Source organism: Equus przewalskii, chromosome 21, assembly GCF_037783145.1.
Source record: "Equus przewalskii isolate Varuska chromosome 21, EquPr2, whole genome shotgun sequence".
NCBI classification, from domain to species: Eukaryota; Metazoa; Chordata; class Mammalia; order Perissodactyla; family Equidae; genus Equus; species Equus przewalskii.
Genome location: NC_091851.1, coordinates 1 through 22023, shown reverse-complemented (window position 1 = coordinate 22023; position 22023 = coordinate 1). Strand labels below are relative to the sequence as shown.

Sequence of the window (22023 nt, the reverse complement as noted above, 5' to 3'; positions counted from 1 at the left end):
ACTGATTAGTTAAACCCCGGATAATCCTGGCTGATGAAGGCAGATCCGGACCCCTTAACGGATTTAGGGTTCCAAACGGGTCCGGGTGGTGACTTGGGGCGGGGCCGCTCTCGAGGGCTGGCTCTGGTGCAGACTTGTCTGTGGGGGGCGGGGGGGGGGGAGGGCTGGGAAGAGCCTGCCTCCCCCCTGCCCGGGCGTGGAGGACTTGCCCAAACGTGGGCGCCCACTGCATGGTCCAGGCATCTGCCGGGCGCAGGTGACGCGCGAGCGGTGGGTGGCTCCGGGGCCCGCTTCCTCGCTCCTTCTCAAGTCTCCTGAGCGGCTGGAAGCCCTTCCCCGACCTGGGCCAACGCTAAGAGAAGCGCTTCGTCCTGCCCGCGCCGATGCGTCCCATCCGTCTGAGCCGAGGATCTGAGCTGATCCCGCAAAGTCCGGCGCTGGAGTGGACGCTCGACCCCCGCAGCAGCGGGGGGTGGGGGTGGGGGCATGGACTGGCGCGGCGGGGGTGGGATGGTGGAGGAGAGGCGCTTCTCACTGGGGAGGGGCAGTGAAAGTGCCTGCGCTCCCGCCGCCGGAAGAGGCCCCAGGGTTCAGCTCTCCCCGCACCCTGGTCTTGCCAGCGCCTTCCTGAAGATGGGGCGGGAGGAGGTGTTAGGAACTCCTCTAAACAGGAATTGCAGAGTCCCCTTAGAGCTCCAACCCGGGCTCCTTCTCTCCGGTCTCTGCTTCGCTTTCCTGGTTTCTCTCTCCCTGTCCGGTGTGAGCGGGTTAATAAGCTTCAGTTTCTTTCATCTGCAAAATAGGTTTTGTAAGATCCCTCCGAAGGGTTTGGAAAGCTGTGTGTTCTTGGCTCTGCGCGGCGCTCACCGTGTGGGGTGGCCCAAGTGGGGCTCCTCTCGCCTGGCCTTTCGGTACCTCAGGGTCCCTGGCCATCTATTTGCGGGCTGTCCTCTCGGTGAGCTGCTGCCTCCACTGGCACAGGCTAGGGGACGGAGTCTCCAAGACCCTGCCCAGGTGTGGGGGCGCCGTCTGCGTTCGGCCGCGAAAGCCGGTGAACCGCCTCTGAGACCCTCCGCTTGCGAATGACCCGGGTTGGGCCACCTTAGGGCCAATTGTCCTGCCTGCCCTGGATTCGGTCGGTAAATGTGTGGATCGCTAGGTTTCCTCCTTAACTGCAGCCCCAATTCTCATCTACAAACGACTACTCCGCCCGGCAAAGAGCCGGAGCACGTAGGCGGGTCCTGTGCTCCCCACGCCTTCGCCTGAACTCAGAGAGAAATTTGGGGAGAAATTCCTGGCGGAGCCAAAAACGACGCCAGCGTCTAAAGCCGCCCCCGACCCGGAGCAATTCACAGAGCAATTATCCCAAAGGAAAGTTATTGTTTTGCTAATCCCGAGAACAGCTTGCGAGGGGAGATTTGAGTCTTCCTCTAATAATGGAAAGTTAAGACCTAGCCTTGCAATTATCTTTATCGGAAGCCCCTCGTTTAATCTGCGTGGGTAGCAGAGGGCCGGCTCCAAGGCGCCGCGAGCCGGAGACCCGCTTGCTGAGTCGGGCTCCGGCCGGGCGTGCGCGCCGCTGGCGGCGCGGCTGGCCTGGGCGAGCGGCCGCCTCCCGCGGGGTGACCTCAAACTGCTGGGCCGTCAGGAGCTGCGACCGAAGAGATTCTGCTTCGGGGGCTCTGTGTTTGAGAAGGGTGGGCTCAGGGCTCCGGGCGATTCGGGTTGGGCGGGCTCAAATTTGCCGCACGCGAGCCCAGGGCGGCTCACCCCCGTGCTTGGGCGCCAACATTAACAAATATGGGCTTTTCACGTGAAAATCAGGCTCTCTTTAAATAATCGTTAAATCGGACAATAATTTGTTAGCCTCTGTGAAGAGAGGTGGGTCCCAGCAGACAGGCCCTTAATTTCCAATTTACTGCCCTCCTCCCCTTTAGGGTTGCCAGATAAAATAGTGATACATATCATACTAAAATTGTATGTTTATCTGAAATTCAAAGTTCACTGGACCTCCTGTAATTTAGTTTGCTAAATCGGGCGCCCTTTCCCATCACTCTCCTCCCGTCTCTCTCTCTCCTCGTTCTTCCCCCGGCTGGTGTGGATTTTGCGACCCCCTACAGACCCGCCGTTAGAGCCCTGGGGGATGGACTTGGCTGGAGGTGGAGTGGGCACGGATTAAATAAACGGGGATTTTCGGGGAGGGCCCTCGTGGCTCCGCAGGTGGAGGTTGGAGGTCTGGCGAGGGTCATACTGGTGGTAGCAGTGGGAGTGTGGCTGGGAGTGGGGCCCTAGATCTTAATGCGCGGCTGGAGGGTGGGAGGGAGGCTTCAGGGCAGCTGCGAGCCGGGCTGCCACCCAGAGAATCTGGAAGGGAATCTGGAACCTGCGGCTTTTAGCTGACCGGCAGATAGCGAGGTCGCTGTCTCCTCCCTGCTTGGCTCCCACCGAAAACCGGGGTGGGGGTGGGCGGGGGGACAGCTGGAGAGGAGAGGGGAGAAGGAGGAGACTGCAGCTGGGAGGGCGGCAACCGAAGGGAGGGGAAGTGGTGGCGTCCCCATCTCGCGGGGTCCGGAGCAACGACGCGTCCGCGCCGGGCTGATTGGAGCCCTCCTGGCCTTCCGGGCCCGACGGGAGGTCCAGTCGTATAAAGCGCCCTCTGAGCTGAGCTCCCTCTGCAAAGGTGACCTAGGGAGGGTCAAGCCTAGCCGACTAAGAAGCCATGACGGGCCGGGACGCGCTTTCCGACGGGCGCTCCAGGAGCAGGGCGCTGGTGCCTGGTGGCTCCCCCATCGGTCCGCGCCCCCGAGGCTTCGCCATCACTGACCTGCTGGGCCTGGAGGCTGACCTGCCGTCGCCTGCCGGCCCCGGGCCGGGATCGGGCTGCGAGGGCCCGGCGGCCGCGCCCTGCCCGGGTCCAGGGCTCGGCGGCCCCTGCCTGGCGCGTGGGGCCCTCCCGCTGGGGCTCGGCCTCCTCTGCGGCTTCAGCGCGCGGCTGCCCGTGGCCGCTCGGGCGCCCTGCCTGCTCCTAGCCGATGTGCCGTTCCTGCCGCCCGAGGGGCCGGAGCCTGCTGCCCCGCAAGCCCCGAGCCGCCCGCCTCCCGCGCTGGGCCGCCAGAAGCGCAGCGAGAGCGTCTCGACGTCCGGTAATCAGGCCAGGCCAGCCCATCCCGCCCCTGCCCCTGTTCCCTCGGCCTTGGGCCGTGCAGGGGTAACACGCCGTCGCCCCCACCCCCAGCATCCCAGATCTAAAGGCAGCCGGGACCCTGGAGCCTGGCCCCGTCGGGGGAGGCGTGTTCTCGCAGCAGCATCCCCTGCCCCTTGCCTCTGCCCATCCCTCCCTCTCCTCCGGGATCTGGTCGCCGCAGCCTTGCGGATAACAGCGTCACCCGGCCCCGGACCTACCTGGGGATCTCGGCGACCAGCAGCAGTTACCCGAGGGCCTTTCCGCCAGCGCCCCGCGCGACTCTCGGCCTCTGGGAACGGCGTAGGTCGGAGGCCTGGGCCGGTCTTGTTGGCCAGCAGCACAGAACCCTGTATTGGCCGGCGCTCAGACGTTTTCTGAAGTGATTGAATGATTGACAGGTCCATGGAGGTCGGGAGGCCTGGAACTGTCCGTCTCCCGGGGTGCTGAAAAGGGAGTCCGGGTACCGTGCTTTTCTCCTCGCGCCGCCCTCGCTCCTCCCCACACGTGAGAAACAACCTCGCCAATTTCACTGTAATTATGCTCAGTGTTTTGTCGTGAGCCCGCCTATTTCCTCAAAGAAGTCGAGGTGGATTATGGGGAGACAGAAGGAAGCAATGAAATTCCGTAAAGGACAAGGGCCAAGAAATCAAGAGTTTTGGGTGTGGGGAAGAAAATGGAGAATTACGCAAGAAAACGTGAACTGAGAGAAACTATGTAGTAGAACCTAGAGCCTAGCATCCAGACAGCCAAGGCAAAAAGAGTCCGCGAGGCCTCCACTAATAATACGAGGGTGCATGCCAGAGCATCAGGCAAGCGGGCTTTCATCCTTTTGGAGGACTTTATTTCACGAGTCTTCGTGGAAGATAAAATGGATCCCCCTATTAGTTGTCTCACTAAAAATGCAGACCCACCTTCATAGGATGGGTTCTTTCCTTTGTGAGCACTGATTAAATGAAAGGCAAAATGCAACTACATCCTAGTCTGTGAGGCCATTTCTGGGAGATCAAGAGCAACACTATCCAATAGAAATATCACGCAGTTGTGAGTGCAATGAAAATTTCTCAAAGCCATATTAAAAAGGAAAAATAAACAGGTGAAATTAATTTAAATACTATATTTTATTTAATCCAATACATATAAAACATTATCATTTTACATGTAATCAATATAAAAAATATGAATATTTTACTTTTGGGGACGTCCTAAGTCTTCTAAGTGCACTGACTATTCTCTAGTTGCAGTCGGGCTCAGTTTGGACGGGCCACATTTCACCTGCTCAATAACCTTATGTGTCTAATGGCACCAGCCTGGACAGCACGGATATTACAATATTATAATCCAAGCATACAGTTTTCTAGTGAGCTAACCGATGTAGGAGAAAAACTAATAGTGTCTTATTATTTTTGCCTTTATTAATTTTTTTGTTTTGTATTTTGAAGCACATATACTTTTTAACAGTGAATCTGACAAGAGTTTAGTCTTCTAACCTTCTGGCCTGTGATATAATGAATATCGAAGGACAAAGCATAGTGGAGCAAGGCTCCTAAACATTTCCAAGTGCGTCTATGAGTCATCTGGGTGCACTTGTCGAGAATGAGGCCCTGCACTCTGTGCCCAGAGATTCGGAATTGGTACAGAGGGGCAGGAAGTGCAGTTCTGAGAGAGGTTCTGATGTCACAAACCTCAACCCTCCCTTTGAGAAATGCTGGTATATTGGCTAAGAGGAGGACGTTGGAGGCAGAAGGTAGCAGATGAATTTGGGAGCCCAGTGGGATTAGGAAATGCAATTAGCGGCCAAGTAGCCTTGACTTCACACAGTCTGGGGTTTGAATCCCAACTTCATCATTTACTACCCACGTGATTTGGGGAAAGTTACTTAATCTCTCTGTGCCTCGGTTTTCTCCTCTGCAAAAATATAATAATAATAGCAGCTACCTTGGAGTTCTTTTAATTTATGAAGAATAACTGCAGTAATGCATGGACAGTGCTGAGCACCATACCTGTAATATAGTGAGTGCTGCAAATGCTAGCTTGTATGGGTCAATACTCACATTTCCTGACAGGTCCATAGCTTCAATCCTCAAATGAAAAATCCAGAAAATAAAAGGAAAAGTGTGCTCACCTTTAAAGTCCTCTCTTTCTCCTTGTGCTAACAGATGAGGACAGTCCGTCTGAAGACAGGAGTGAACTGAAGGCGTCCCCCACCCCAAGCAGGAGGAAGAGGCGGCGGCACAGGTATGGGGCCAGGCTGTCTTCCCTGACCCCTTCCTCGGGACTCAGCATCTGAAAATGCGTGGCTCTGCGTTACGGCAGGCCTAGCGGCCAACTGGTTGGCAGTGGGAAGGGAACAGTAGCCATTTAAGAACATATTTCTGTAGTTCCTGGGAGGCTGCAGGACAGTCTTTGTAGCGCTTTATAGACACAATTTTGTGTCTTTAAATGGGTCTTAGAATGAGTTGATGGAATTCATTGAGGAGAAAAAAAGAGCTAAAGAACTCTGTATTGTTTGAACTGAACTTCTGTACTTTCCAGAGGCTAACCAAAGGTAGGATGCTCAGCTATTAGGAGGTGGCCTTTTGGGGTGTGGACAATGGGAGAGGCAGGCACAGGGGTCCTCTAGGCTAGGAAGCCTGTGGCCTCCTGTGGACATGTGCCCACGTGTGTTTTGGGCCTCCCTGCAGTACTGTTTTCACTGCCCACCAGCTGGAAGAGCTGGAGAAGGCATTCAGCGAGGCCCACTACCCTGACGTGTATGCCCGGGAAAGGCTTGCTGTGAAAACTGAGCTCCCTGAAGACCGAATACAGGTGTCTTGGGTCCCCTTTCTCCTTTCCAAAGACATCACAGAGAACATCTTACCCTCACGTGCAGTGAGTCAACCCACAGCCACCTCTGAACAGCTCAACACATTCCCCTTCACAGCAAACTGAGGGTCATCTAGATGCAAGCACCGCACTGCTAGAACCTTCCTTTATGTTTATTCCCAGAGGATATCCCCGGTAACTCTCACGCCTTTTTTCCTTTTGTTAAATCATTCTTAAAAACTACACAATAATGGGTGCTGCAACTAGAAACTATATAAAGATATATCAGTGAAAAAAAATGACTATCCTAACACTACAAACCCTTAAAGAAACCAATGTAGACATGCTGATGTCACCTTTCTACATACCATCTCCATGTCAGACATTTATCTGCCCCCCAAAATGTATATATACATAAATACACACACACATGTAGAATTTTGTTCTTTGTTTTTACAAAAAGGAGTATCACATGTTACTCCTTAGTCTCTTCACTGACAACACATCTTAGACATTTGTCCGGGTCAGAAGATATGCCACTAGAGTAACTCACTCTTTTTTAACAGCTGAACAATATTCGATGCTACTCTTTAATGAAGATAATGCAATCCAATAACCTGAGATTAGAAGGGCCCGTTGCCAGGTGAACTGTTTCCCATCAGTGTGGAAAATGGGCTTCTTTACACAATGTAGGAATATTTAGATTTGATTTTTGTCATTCCTGACTCTGTGGACAACCTCAGTGGAAAGTGGCCACGCATTACCCCACCCTGTGAGTTTTGAGTGAACGGTGGCACAGCTCCTGAAAGGTCTGGGTCATAGATGCCACCCCGAGCAGATGGTCGGCCCTTTGTAGAGCCCTGAGCTACAGACACCTCTAAGCATCCTTCTTCACTCTGTCTTCTCCTGTGTGCCTCTCTGCTTCCCTCTTGCCTCAAACCAGGTCTGGTTTCAAAACCGGAGGGCCAAGTGGCGCAAATGGGAGAAACGCTGGGGTGGCAGCAGCGTGATGGCGGAGTACGGGCTCTATGGGGCAATGGTGCGACACTGCATCCCGCTGCCTGACTCTGTCCTCAACTCCACTGACGGTGGCCTGGTTGGCTCCTGTGCACCCTGGCTCCTGGGTAAGGAAGAGGACCCTGCAGCAAGCATGAGGGCCAGAGAAGTAGGGGGCGTACCCATGTAGGGCACTCATTTGTAAAGCAAAGCAATGTAAATTTACTCAGATTCAGGCTCAGAATATCACGTCTGATTTTTAATTAATTACGAGGCTTGGAGTATCTGGTCAGTTGCCTTATTTTTCACTGGAACCGTGTAGACTGTGGAAAGGTCACATCAGGCCATGGTTTTAGGAAAGGAATGATATACTTTAATTATGTGAAATGAGTTTCCCAAATGTCGAATGCAATTAGCACTTGTGGAAACCATACCACTCAGAGGTCACGGTAATAGGAATCAGCACCGTGCAGGGCATGGAACCTGCAGTCAATGAAGCCCCTGCACACCGGAGTCAGAGGGCAGGTTCCTGGTCCTGGTCCTGCCCTTAACCACCTGAAGCGTAGCTCTTCTGTTCCTTAGGTTTTTGGTGCTAGAGCTGTCTACACTGGTGAGGTCCGAGCTTCAGGGCTGGGTGTTCTGAGGAGGCGGCACCCTTATTGGTCTGTTTGCTGTTACCAGAGACCAATGGGCTTGGAGAAATGAGTCACAAGACAGCACCCCAAGCAGGGAGGGAGGCTGCAGTTAGGGAGCTGGGGCAGCATCTTAGGTGGGGGAGGGGGAGGGTTTTGTTTGGCAAACATTTTCTGAGCCCCCTCCCACCTGACACTGTGCTGGGACTGGAGAGTCCAGTCATAAATATGGTGTCGACTTTGCCCTCAAGGATGGAAGAGACTGAGGGAGAGAGTTGGGCAGGGGGCCGAGCCCACCCTCTGAACCTACACAAGCAGGTGGGTGGCAGGGTGGGGGCCGATTGGGGGGCTAACTGGCACGAGGTCTGTGGCCATACAAGAAAGAGGGCCCAGTGCTGCCAGACACTGACTTTTTGAAAGAAGCTGGAAGTCTGGTTTTTGATGTGCAATCTCCAATTTTAAAATGTTGGTAACGAATTTTAAAACAAAATTTAAAAAATCGTCGTGTCATCAAAACAAGGCACCTTTACTGGCTGCACAGGACTGGCAGACACTAGTTTTCAACCCCTCATGGTGGGAGTTACCTACCTTACTCTCCCGGAGGCCCCGGAGACTGGCACCAAGGGCAACTCTAATGGCATCTGGAGAACAATGACAAGGAGGAAATTTACTTAGTTGTTTTATTTAGAGATATCTATTTTTATTTTTTTCTTTTCTTTTTTTGCAAGGGATGCATAAAAAATCCATAGGGATGATAAGGAAACCAGGAAGTGGAGAAAAGATGGCAGGACTCTGGGACTCTGACCACTTCAAGGAAGGTTCTAGCCCAAGTCAGGCAGGACCCCAGAAATGCTCAGACGAAGGCAGCCCTGAGAACGGCTTGGAAGATGTGGCCATTGACCTCTCCAGCTCCGCCCGGCAGAAGACCAAGAGAGCATACCAGGGGGCCAGCTCCCAAGGATGCTCAGACTCCGAGGCGCTGGAGGGGCTCCTGCCCGGGAGGGTGGGGGCTCTCTGAGGCCCACAGGTCCACCCTCGAAGGCTGGAAATGGGTGCCTTCCTCCCTGGTATTGTTCAAGTTGTCTAAGATGAATCATCTCAGTTGGATTTTCTTCTTATAGTGTCAGGATAAAACGCAATGCCACTTGCTTAAAGAAGACAAACAGGTGACTTAGGGAAAATTCTATTTCACTCTAGAATGGAAACAAATCCTTAAACACACTTGAACCAATTAATTTGGTGTAAAATTTTGCTTCTCGTTTGTAGAACTCGAGGAGGGAGGATTTAAAGTCCGAAAAGCCTATTTACCGCTGGCGTCATGCGAGAGTGGGTTCAACACACTGTGCAGATTAATAGTTTAGGTCTGATTCGCACCCTGAATTTGAAACTATGGTTATTTAACCCCCAGAGAATCAGATGTCTTTATAAATAGTGAAGACCCCGCAGAGACATATTGAATGAATTATTATCTTTACCTTGAACTTAGCTTTGGATATTGCAGTTTCCTTGTTTGGCAACAATTTTGTGTTCTGCTGAGTGTCACTTGATAGGCTCTGCACAATGGAACTCAAACAAAGCAAGCCATACTTCCCTCCCTTCTGGGATAGCACGGGGCCACACTGCAACAGCTGCTGAGCGTGCAGAAACAGTGTTTGAAGGGCAGATGAGGCTTCTTGCTCTTTTAAAATTTCCGTCTGACAGCACTGTGGTGGCCGGGACTGCATGCATGTTTCCTTCCCTGTATTTCCTCTGCTGCTCATTTAACAATAAATGTCGTGTGCTGTGTTTGCTTCTCAAGGCACTCTTTCTGTTACACACGTACACACCTGTCACCACTGAGCCCCTGACACGGGCTCCCCTCTCTCACTCCTTTTCAATCTCAGAACGTCTCAGGCTGTCATTCTTCAGCCTGCAGCTCTAATCATGTGTAGCTCTGTAAACGTCTATGGGGCAGCAGCCACGTCAAATTCACCCTCCAGAGTTCGGAGTCCGGAGAGAGCTTACATCTCATCGAGGGGGAAATGTGGACGTTCATGAAGAAGGCAGAGCAAAGAAGGAAAGTGGGGAAGCGCACTTTCGAGGCTTCCTCTGGAAATCAGCACGTCGTAAGGCTGGGCCTGTTCTCCCTTTCTCCAGATGAGAAAACAGAGGCTCCCTTCGTTTGGCCTCTTTTTCATCATCCTAGGCTAGTTCCATACTATTGTGAGAACTAAGTGTCACCTGTTCCTTACTGCAGAATCGGAAAACGAGGAGCCCTAGCTGCTTCTCTTCATTCTGGCCAGTAGGGATCATGGCTGCCGCCCGAGCCTGAACGGTGAAAGAGCAGGTGCTGGTGAAGAACTCTCAAGTCATGTTCTATCTGTCCTGTCTAGAGGCAGCAGACCAGGCTCAGAGCTACGCAGCCACACTTGTTCTGGACCGTCTTTGCCTACCAGCTGGCTCTCAGGTTCTCGCTTCCATCTCTCTGCCTTAGTTTATTCAGGGTTGAGTTTTGAGGAGGGAGCCAGTAACCTGTGCAACTTATATACATCACACTCATAAAATACAATAGTTTGCAGCCACTAAATAACAACAAAGCATATTTATTTATGTGGAATGATGTTCCTGAAATATTGTTGAGTGAAAAACCCCTAAATAAAAGGAAAAAAGAGACAAGTAGAAATAAACAAATATGTAAAGCAGAACAAAAATGAAATAAAGAAATTTAACTGGTTCTGCATAGAAAACATACAAATATTGGACAAATTTCTATGTAATATTATAAAGAAAAAGGAGAAAACAGGAAGAGGCAAAGAGAAAGGGACCAGAGCGAGTAACATAGACCGTTTTAAATGAGTCTGAAAATACTATTCACACCTGAAATGTAGATTAATACGTTTTAAAACCCTTCCACAAATGCATACATTTTCTGGAAAAATACGTATTACTAACATTGACTCCAGAATAAGCATGACATAGGAAAGATCAATAACCAAGAAAGTCATAAAACAATTATACCATAAACTGGCTCTAGACCCAGATGGCGCTCCACTGAATTCTAGAAGGTTTTCAAGGAAGAGTTCATTTGTATGGTAAAGTTGTCCCGAACAGGACACGGGTGGAAACGGTTCTAATGTGAACATAACCCCGGTTCTAAAACCCAACAGAGATAGTGCAACCCCTCCCCACAAAACTCTCTACTTAGCTCCATTAATGGGAATGTGAAAGTCCTAAATAAAGTACTGATGTTTAGAATTCAATGGTATACTGAAAATGATCTTGGAGTACAGAAGGTCTACCCCAGGAATGCAGAGATAATTTAATTTTGTGAAAGGAAATTATTTATACATTTTATTAACAGCTCAAAGAGTTTATCTTAATAGATGTTGAAAAGTATTCAATAAATGCCTATTTCTTCAAACAAAAAACCTTAAAAAGTAGGAATAGAAAGATGCTTTCTTAACATAAGAGAACTTATTTCAAAACGGCATCTTAATATTTTATAATGTATATGTAGATACTTATGGATATATATATATGCACAGTTTCTGAGCTCTGTCACATTCTAGCTGTGTGACCTCGGATGAGTTACATAACCTCTCTGACCTCTCAGTTTTCTCAGTCATAAAATGGGGATAATAATGAAACACTCTCATTTTCCCGAAGATTAAATGAGAGGACACGAGTAATGTACTTAACGCAGTTTCTGGCATGGCAGAGAAAGAGCAAAATAAATACTGACTTTTTTTTTACTACTCTTACTGGCATTCCTATTAATATCAAGACTCAAATAAGAATACTTACTATCATCATTATTAAACAATCTGGGATCCACCAAGTGAATCTTGGAATAACAACTGGCTGGAACGCTCTCTGTAAACAACGTTTAAGAAGAGCTCCAGGAACACAGCAGACACCCCCCTAAGCGGGGCAGGTGTGTCAGCCGGGGGCGCTCCGTCCCAGGAGCTCAACAAGCTGTGCCCATGCAGGAGAACCGTTCACTGTCTCGTATGACTTGAATGTGAACACGGGGTCTGTCAGCGGCTCAGGCTCATCACCGGGAACCCGGGAAGCTTCCGTCCTTCCCGTCTGCCATTTTCAGCCTTTCCGCCTCAAGCTCGTCCTTGCAAGGGCGCAGGACGCCCCCGCAGACCGCCTCTCCCTCCTCATTGATCAGCACTGCGTGTCACGCTCAGGCCTAAACCAATCACCAGGCAAGGGGCCAGCGTTCTTTGTTTGGCTTAGACCAGTCAAAATTCACTTCTGGCGTCGTGCTGTGGTCCCGCCTCCTCCAAGAGTTGCCCTAAATCTAAATCTAATTGGGCTCCTTTAAGGGAAGAAGGCGAGCGATTGCTGACGAGCCAAGCAAGAGGCCGGCCACGGGCAGGATGCAGACTAGCGCGTGTTACATTAAAAGAGAAAAAAAGAAACCTGTGCGTAAAGACAAGAAAGCAGATGACAATCCTTTAAAATGTTCGTAGCATTTAGCTTTGGATCATGGATAAATGAATACTTTTTAAAAATATTTTCTAAGTTTTGTAAAATTAGTATGTAAAAGTAAAACAGCTATTATTCGTATTAATGAAGCAGTGATGCCTCTCTCTCAACTTAGGGTTAAGTTCACAGAGGATAAAAACTCTTTTGAAGGTACGGTGTGAAAACTTTTTATGATGAAGAGTCCATGCTTTGCCTGCGTCTCCGGTCTGGTTCTCACAAGGGCCAATTTGATAAAGAGGAAAGGACCAGGCGTTTTCCACGTGGTCCTATTAAATCCTTGCTCAAATCATGCAACAGGTCAAACTGGAATCTGACCACAGACTGACAGCAGGACTGAATTATTTCCAGCTTTCAAAACTGTTGGCCAGCTGAAATGTGGCTGTAAAAGTTCAAAAGGAGATTAAAAAAAATTACAGTTTTAGCAAGGCCAATTTGGGAGGAGTCCTAATATGAACCAGGGTCGCACATCCAGCTGTCAGTAACAGGAGCCGGCCGGCCGTCAGTCCTGGAAAACACTTGCGAATTTAGGAGATGTTTCAGAACTGACAGAAAAACAGGCTATGGAGATCAACATTGTTTGCTTAGGTTTAGCAATATAAATACAATAAACTAAAACTCTGTTGTTCCCGGGACTCTACAAATTGTGTCCATATTTATTGTCTTTTTCAATTCTTCCAGCAGATGAGAAACTGGGCTGCAGAGAAATTAAGCCAACTTGCTAAGCTGATTCTCACATTTATAAGACTCAGAGTCAGGAAAGCTAAAACACCCTCGAAGATCAAGGTGGAGGGCCTGCTGTACCACATATCGATACTTTGATAAAGCTGTGATGATTACATCTGTATAGTTTTGGCTTGGAGGAGGCAGACAGATCAGTGCATCAGAATAAAGAGCAGGAATCCCACACACGTGTGGGTACAGAGGTTGGCCACCAAGGAAAGGGTTGACTTTTTGATGTTATTGGGACAATTACCTGTGTATATGGGGGAAATTGACATTGAACCTTGACTTCACACTTTACAGGAAAACACTTCTGGGTGGATCAGACATAAATGTGAAAGGCAAAACTATAAAGCTTTTAGATATTTGAGTTTAGAAGATGCTTTGGTTATCCCAAATTTGTGGCTTGAAACAATCATTTTATTTTGTTTGCAATTTTTTCAGCTAGGTTCATCAAGCCAGAGCACCTCGTTTCTTTATGTCTATCTACACATTATACATTTCTATATATTTTATAATTTTATAAATATATTTTATATATTTCTATATTTTTCTGAACCATTTGCAAGGAAGTTGCTTACATAATCTGCTCCTTTATCTTTTTTTCCCAGCCTTATTGAGACATAAACCACTGTGTACGTTTAAGGTGTACAAAGTGGTGATTTGATAAACGTATATGTCTTGAAATGTTACCACAATAAGGTTAGTTAACACATCCTTCACCTCACGGAATTACCATTTTGTTGTTGTTGTTGTGGTGAGAATATTAAAGCTCTGTTCTCATAGCAACTTTCAAGTGTTACAGCACGGTATTGGTAACTGGAGTCACCGTGCTGTACCTTGGATCCCAATAACTTACTCCTCTTATAGCTAAAAGTTTGTCCCCTTTGACCAACATCTCCCCATCTCCCCCACCCCTCAGCCCCTGGCAACCACCATCTGCTCTCCGTTTCTGTGAGTGTGATGTTTTCAGATTCCACAGGTAAGTGAGATCATACAGCATTTGTTTTTCTCTGTCTGGCTTATTTAACTCAGCATAATGCGCTCAAGGTCCATCCAGGTGGTTGCAAATGGCAGGATTTTCTCCTCCTTTTATGAGTGAATAATATTCCTGTGTATGTGTGTGTACGCGTGCACGCACGTGTGTACGTCACCTTTTCTTCATCCATTCATCTGCTGTGGACGCTTAGGTCGTCTCCCTGTCTTGGCTGTTGTGAATAATGCTGCAGTGAACGTGGGGTGCAGATGTCTCCTCAAGACAGTGATTTCACCTCCTGCAGATGGATGCCCAGAAGTGGGGTTGCTGGATCAGATGGTAGTTCTATTTTTAACTTTTTGAGGAACTTCCATGCTGTTTTCCATAGTCGCTGTATCTGCCTCTTTATATCTTAATACTGTGTGTATTTCCTAAGAATAAGGACATCTTGTTACATAACCTGAGTAGTTATCAACTTCAGAAAATCTGAATCAATACTTTAATTTAAATCTGAGTACCATATTCTAAACCTGAATAGAATACGGTATTCTAAATTGGAATACTATACTTTTATCTAATACAACATGGTATCAATCAGGTACAATATCTAATACTGAATTAAATACAGTATTCTAACCTGAATGTAACACTTTCATCTAATGAAACACTGTATTGACTACAACATTCTAAATGTGAAAACAATACAGAATTCTAAATCTGAATAAAAGACTCTTTATCTAATCCACCATTTACGTTCCAATTTTGCCAAGTGACTCAATAATGTTCTTTACTGCAATTTTCTTTTTCCACACAGGATCCAGTCTAGAGTCACATATTGCATTTCTAGAAGCACACTTTGCTTCAATGTAGAACATTCCTCAACCTTTGTCTTTCCTGACACTGACATTTTTGAAGAATACACATCAATTATTTTATAAAATTCCCCCTCAAATTGGGTGTGCCTAGTGTATCTTCATGATTAGATTTCAGGTTATACTTTTTTTTTTTTTTTTTTTTGCTAAAGAAGATTTGCCCGGAGCTAACATCCATTGCCAGTCCTCTTCTTTTTTTGCTTTAGGAAGATTAGACCTGAGCTAACATCTATGCCAATATTTCTCTATTTTTTGGATGTGGGACACTGCCACAGCATGGCTGATGAGTGGAGTAGGTCTGCGCCCAGGATCTGAACCTGTGAACCTGAGCCACCAGTGCAGAGTGTGCAGAACTTTAACCACTTGGCCATAGGGCCAGCCCTAGGTTATACATTTTTGGTGGGAATACCACTGAAGTGAGCAGCTAAAAGGATGAAAAGGTTGACTCTGCGTGGAAAGGCTGGGGTGGGAGACAGGCGGGCAGGGGCTCCTATTATCTGATGTACATCCTCCTGTGTTATTTGAGTTTTTAATGGGGACATATCATTATTTGATACAATTTTTTAAAAAAATGGATGCCTTGTTGGAAGGCACATATTTTGGAAGTAAGCAGGCATGCTAGTTGTGTTCCAAATCCATTAAGTAGGCCAAAGGGGTTGCCAAGGCTGTGCATGATTGGGGACGGAATTCTGTCTGTCCAGGAGAGTGTCTCTCTCCTGTATTCTGGTGCTCACAAGCTCTTCCAGCAGGTGGCTAGGGATCCGCGTTATCAGTGCTCTGAGGGTTGAGAGACCTGGTCTTCTTTCTGCTCTGTGTTTCCATGTTGCTGAGCTCATGCTGGGCCTGGGCTAATGAACTCTGGGCATTGATTCTGATATTGCTTTTGAGATTCTTCGGGCCACACTTTGGAAGCTGAGTAGGGGCTGCAAAGGTTTTCAGAATCCTGGGATTGTGACCAAGGGTCTTGTCATGGGTACAGCAATTTCCCCAGTAGTCCCAGAGAGACCTGCCTTTCCAAGAATTGTTGCGAAATACTCTATTTTCCAGTTTTAGCTTCTGCTCATTCAGGCCCCTATTTACATGATTTTGTCAGAGGACAGGCTGCTTCAAACCCTGTTTCGGTGCATGAGCACCCACAGCTGTCGAGAGGGAACTGTAGCCATGGCATAGTTCTGAGTCTTTTGGTTCCCCCTCCTTAAAAGCTCATCCAAGGCTGGCTGCCTTTTCTCTCCTCTTTCGAAAGAAAGAATGAAACAGGGAGGGAGAGAGAGAGAAAGGGAAAGAAATATCATAAATAACACATAATCACAAATAACACATTGGTGCCACCTGCTGGCAGGCATGTTGATATGCTTTTGCCTTGCCTTGTAGCACAGCATCCATCTGAATGCACAGCCTGACCGTTTGTATGTAGAGGAATTTCCGTTCTTCTACGCCATCCTAACAACTCACCCTCTAAATCACCAGCTGCGTTCGTCTCCTCTTTGACTGCTGATCTTCGAAATGTCTTCGTTCACATAACGGCCCCATTAGCCACCCTTCTGGCCACTTGTTCAGTCTCATATTACCATTTCAGGACTTCTCTTTTGCTCCCTTCCACCGAAGACCGCCTACACCACCTCTTTCTCTTTCCCTCTTCACCACACGGTCAGTGACTAAAGCTGCGTTCAGTCCTGAGCAGACGCATGATGAATTCCCTTGAGATGGGGAGATTCTGGGATTTGTTAACATCATGTGTAGGGAGCCCCTGGAGGGCCAGGGATTCCATAATAATGCCCAGTGTAGGACCAATATCGCAGGGGAATAGGCGCATGTGTGTGTGATGGGGGTGTGCAGAAATCCATTTACTTTACCAAGTAATACAATGAAAAGTCCTCCAAGAGATTTCTGATCGGGACGCTCCTGTGCCCCACGTCACACCTTCTCAAACGTCTCTTATTCCAGCTTCAGCAACTGGCTTTGCAAGTCGGGCCACTGCATTGGGTACCTCTTGTTTCTGCCTGGGCTTCTCAGCCATTGAGGTGTGGATGCTTCTGGGAGCTGCCTGGTCCTCTCACCTGGGAAACATGGATGTGCAAGGCAGTCCACAGCACATAAGGGCACTTGGGTCCAGCGGGGTGGGATCCCTGTGGGTGATGCTCCCTTTCCACTTCCGCAATGGACGAGCCCACAGTGCAGGCTACAAAGCAATTTGAAGGGATTCAGGGGACCCAGCCCCAGTGGCCACAGGGGTGACAAACCGGAGAAATGAACCCTTGCTTTGGTGTTCCCTCCTTCTCTGTCTCACGCTCCCCAGTTCCCCACTCCTCTCCTTTCCCTGGATCACCTCCCAAACCAGGCCACCCGCTCACTCACCTTTAAGGGTCTCAGGTCGTGTACAGGGTGGGGCAACATTCCTAGCCACGACAGAAGCATCATGGAATCTGAAAGAACTATTATTACCTAAAATCCCTTCTGCACACACAAACCGGTTTTACTGAATTCAGTTTTGTAACCAAAGCTTCAATCCAGCGAAACAGCCACTTTTGTAAATCTGAGTGATATCCAGTCACTCTTCTGATTTTTATGCGATGGTTTTTCGGGTTGTGTATACATGGCCTGAAAATATTATGAGGGTCGATTTGTCAGTTTCTCCTTGTATTTCTGTCAATTTTTGCTTTATGCTTTTGGAGTTATATTTTTAGGTGTTTGCAATTTAAGAATTCCTGGATCCTCTTGGTGACCATTTACCATATGTAATTTCCCTTTTTATCTCTCCTCTTGCATTTTGAATTACTGTCCATTTTGTCTGCTGTCTAACCGATATTTATTTGATAAACATTTCCATGCTTTCACTATCAATATTTCTGAATATTTACACTTTAGGTTTAGGTATGTCTCTTGAAGAAGTATCTAGTTGGGACTTTTTATCTATCCCAACAATCTTTGTCTTTAAAGAGAGAATTTACTCCATTTATGTAGAATATAATTATTGACATTTTGAAATTTATTTTCACTATTTTTGTATTTAAAAAGATTTCCCACCTTTTCTTTTCTTTCTTTTAAATTTGTTTCTCCTTTCTTTGCATCTCTCAGATTTTCAGACTTTCCTTATTCCATTTTCCTCACCGCTAGATTAAAAGTTACATATTCTGTTTTTATTTGTGGTTAATCTAGAAATTTTTTTTTTTAAATAGGAATCTTTTATTTATTTATTTATTTATTTTTTAAGATTTTATTTTTTTTTGCTTTTTCTCCCCAAAGCCCCCCGGTACATAGTTGTATATTTTAGTTGTGGGTCCTTCTAGTTGTAGTATGTGGGACGCCACCTCAGCGTGGCCTGACGAGCAGTGCCATGTCCGCGCCTAGGATTCGAACCAACGAAACACTGGGCCGCCTGCTGCGGAGCGTGCGAACTTAACCACTCGGCCACAGGGCCAGCGCCTAATCTAGAAATTTTAACATGCGTATTTATTTATTTATTTTTGAGGAAGATTAGCCCCGAGCTAACATCTGCTGCCAATCCTCCTCTTTTTGCTGAGGAAGACTGGCCCTGAGCCAACATCCGTGCCCTTCTTCCTCCGTTTTATATGTGGGATGCCTACCACAGCATGGCTTGCCACGCGGTGCCATGTCCACACCGGCCAACCCCGGGCTGCTGAGGCAGAATGTGTGCACTTAACTGCTGCACCACTGGGCCGGCCCATTAACATGCATATTTAAATTAAACTTAAAACTATCCCAAGCATTGGAAGGTCCTCCCTGTCATCTTCTGTGCTCCTGTTGTTCAAGATTTTGCCTCTGTCTTGTTTCTTTTAGCTCCGTGGTGAAGATATTATTGTCCTAATTTCATATCGCTAGTGTCTGTTTGGATTTACCCACAAGTGTAACCGTTTCCTTGGTCATTGTCCTACTTGCATTTCGGGTCTTCGTTTGGGGATGATTCCTCTTCCTCCTGGTCTAGAGGTCTAGAGTGGGGAACTCTACTAGTGTGTGTGTTTGCTGAAGTGTATTTTGCACTTGTTCTTGAAGGAGGATCTCACCAACTACTCTGTTCCTGGTAGACAGTTACTTGTCTGTAACACTTCAGAGGTCCCCCACCTCCAGCTGTCGATGTGAGCACCATTCCTGGTTGGTGACCCTCCTTTTCTTTCTGTCTCTGAGCCCTCTGCTTCTCTGTGGTTTTCAACAGTTCCACTGTGACGTGTAGTAGTGCTGATTTCATCTATTTAACTTTGATTTTGTGTACTTTCTGAATCTGAGTATTGTCTTTCATTAATTCTGGAAAATCTGCAGCTTTTAACTCGGTAAATATTGCTTCTTCCCAATCTCTCCTTCTGGAACTCCAAATGTGTGTGCGTGTATGTGTGTGTGTGTGTACTCCACATCCCATGTCTTCTATCCTGTTTTCCAAATTTTCTGTCCCTTTGAATCTCTGCTACAATTCCTGTTTAATGGGGGAAAATTTAATTAATTCACAGCTATTACTGATATGATGTTTGGATCTAGCCCTTGACCTTATTTTCTATTTTCTAAGTTACCATCCTTGCTTGTTCCCTGCCCCACCTGACCCGTTCCTGCCTTTTTTTTGATTGACCAACCATTTCCGTCACCAATGGTTTTGAAGTTACACATTCTAGTTTTAGTTTTCTAAGAATTATCCGTACATTTTAAGCATATATAAACATGTTTCTATAAATATCTAGAGTTCACGGTGCTTATCTCATTCCCTCGGCCAGACATGAACTTTTGCGTGGTTTTCTCTCCTCTATCCTGACTTCTCCCTGACTCCCAACCAAACACCCGATGCTCCCCAGAGCGTCTTCCTGCCGCTCACGTCTCACCTCTCCAGGCCACTTCCAACTTCTCTGTGTGTTTTGGGCTGTAGCTTCTTCTCTTAATTCCATCCTGTCTGCCTCCCATCTGCCAGGAGCGCCTCCTCAGCATTTCTCTTCAACCAAGGTGTTAGGACTGAGTTTTTGTGTCCCCTCAAAACTCAGGTTGAGATCCTAACCCCCAGTGGATGGCATTAGGAGGCGGGGCCTTTGGGAGGTGATTAGGTCATGAGAGAGGAGCCCCAGGAATGGGGTTAGTGCCCTTCTAACAGACCTCAGGGAGCTCCCTCGCTCTTTCGCCCCTCTGAGGACACAATGAAAAGCGTGCTGTCTGTTCACTGGGAAGTGAGTCCTCACCAGACACTGGATCTGCCGGTGCTTTGATCTTGGACTTCCCAGCCTCCAGAACTGTGAGAAGTAAATTTCTGTGTTTAAGTTGCCCAGTTTATGGTACCTTTTCTATAGCAGCCCAAACTGACTAAGACACAGGACTCCATCTTTTACCAGCTTACCAGATTTTTAAATAAATCTCGTCAGTTACTTCATATACCCAGGCCACCGCCTTGATCAACTCTCTCTCTGTCGTGTGTGCAAGAGCTCTCTCATTTGCTTAACGAGAGTGTCCCTCCCTTGAGTTCAGGACTGCCATGCTACCTTGAACACAGTCGGTCTCCGCTTTGTTGATGACTCACTGGAGACAAAGACTATTCCAAGGGCTTCACTGCTCAGGAAGCACTCCTGGACGTCCCTGGATGATGACTTGGTGAGGAGCATGTTGTGTTCGTCTCGTTGGCTTTCCTGTGGATTATACACGTTAGATCCCCAGACAGGATAGAAAGTAGCTTTAAAGATAAGCGTGGAGTCCATCGCCAGGTGGCAGTGTTGGCCAGCTTTAAAATTTCTCAAACTCAGTGATGTAAGAAATTCAGGGGGGCCAGCCCCATGGTGTAGTGCTTAAGCCCGGCGCACTTTGCCTCAGCGGCCCAGGTCTGCAGGTTCGGATCCCGGGCGCAGACTTACACCTCTCATCAAGCCATGGTGTGGGAGTGACCCACATGCATAATAGAGGAAGACTGGCACAGATGTTAGCTCAGAGTGAATCTTCCTCACCAAAAAATAAATAAATAAATAAATGAAAGAAAAGAAATCCAATTGATGATACTAGATTCCTTTTGTTTCCTATAACTCATCTTTCCATTCAATCAATCAATCAGTATTTATTGAGCTCCTGCTCAATCAATATATATTCTCTTGGATCCCCAGGGTGTACTCTTTGTCCCTGTTTAATCTCTTTTTAAGACTCACGGGGACTGGCCCCAGAGGGAGCAATGTCCCCAGAGGCGGTCAGCATGTTTGCTGGCTGACCCCTGTGCTGCCATGTTTTTTGCCTCAACGCCTTGCCCGGATCATAAACCCTCACACTTGGGTTGATTGCGCTGAGAGGCTGGGGAAGCCCAAGGGCTCCTGAGGTCACAGGCAAAGGCAGCAGCAGCAGTTTCAGCTGCCTTTGCCGCCTCGGGGCAGGAAGAGGGCACTGACAGCTCAGACCTGCTCACAGGCTGCTCCCTGGTTCTCGCCCTCCCCTTATAGCCTCTCAGGGAAGAGGCAGGCAGCCCTGGCGATCACAGCCAACAAACGTGGCAAGACAGCCCCTGGGCCGAGACCTCGCAGGGAACGCCACCGCTGCCGGTGGCATTGGGACCTTTGGCTCAGACTGAGTGGACTGTACAGGCTCCTGCTGCTGATGAACCCACAGGACAGACCATGAGGACAAGTGGCCACTGGGCTTTCTGGCACACGTGGGAAAGCCACTTGCTGTTGAGGATGACTCAGTCGTGGTCTGGGAGTTTGCGTCTCTGAGCAGTGCTGAACTTGGCTGTCCCACCCCCTTTGCCGTCTGGAGTATAAGCATCCTCCTCCTGCTGTCACCTCCCCACTCTGAGTTGTCATTCGAACTCAAAGGAAACTCCAAGAACCAGCTGAGATCACTGTTACTAGCTGCCCACTGCTCAATTTGTTATTTTATGTGAGTCAAAACCAAACCTTCCCAGCCAGAAATGGCTGCTAATCTCAGAAACTCCTGGACTAGAAATGCACCAGAACATCGATCCCTGGTTGCATGGAAGTCCGGGATGAAGTTGGTTGTAGTAAGGCCAGCTTTAAAAGAAAACCGCAAAGGTGTCCCTGACTCCACCACTCAGCTGCGAGCTCAGGTAGATACACGCCTCTGCTGGAGCCCGAAAGTAGTGTGAGAAACAGTGCTGCCTGGAGGAGGGGCAGTGCCCATCGGGCTGAGGGTAGGGGTGGAGGGCATTCTACTGAGATGGACACCAAAGAAAGACAAGGAATGGGAAGAGGCGGGACCTGAGATCTCCAAAGCTGAGGTGCAACAGTCCTTAAATACATCTGTGGAGTCCCCCAGACATCTAGGGAGGCCCCTGCACATCCGGGAGTCACATTCAGGGAGTCCCTCCAACATCCAGGGAGTCCTCCCACATCAAGGAGGCCCTACACGTCAGAGAGTCCCTCACACGTCAGGGAGGCCCCCACA

General features: G+C 48.1%; 1 protein-coding gene and 1 long non-coding RNA gene across 2 annotated transcripts; one reads left to right on the top strand and one right to left on the bottom strand.

Moving 5' to 3' along the window:
• The first annotated feature begins 2616 nt into the window (after positions 1–2616).
• On the top strand, positions 2617–9397 carry VSX1 (visual system homeobox 1). The gene is made up of 5 exons (XM_070588373.1): positions 2617–3143; positions 5341–5419; positions 5866–5989; positions 6930–7110; positions 8343–9397. Exons 1-5 carry the CDS (start codon positions 2720–2722, stop codon positions 8630–8632), a joined length of 1098 nt encoding a protein of 365 aa, XP_070444474.1. The 5' UTR covers positions 2617–2719; the 3' UTR covers positions 8633–9397.
• On the bottom strand, positions 4734–11705 carry LOC139078073 (uncharacterized). The gene is made up of 4 exons (XR_011530820.1): positions 11398–11705; positions 9090–10244; positions 8203–8255; positions 4734–5467 (listed from the first exon to the last, which is right to left on the bottom strand). It is a non-coding gene; the product is annotated as an uncharacterized lncRNA (long non-coding RNA).
• Positions 11706–22023: the final 10318 nt, after the last annotated feature.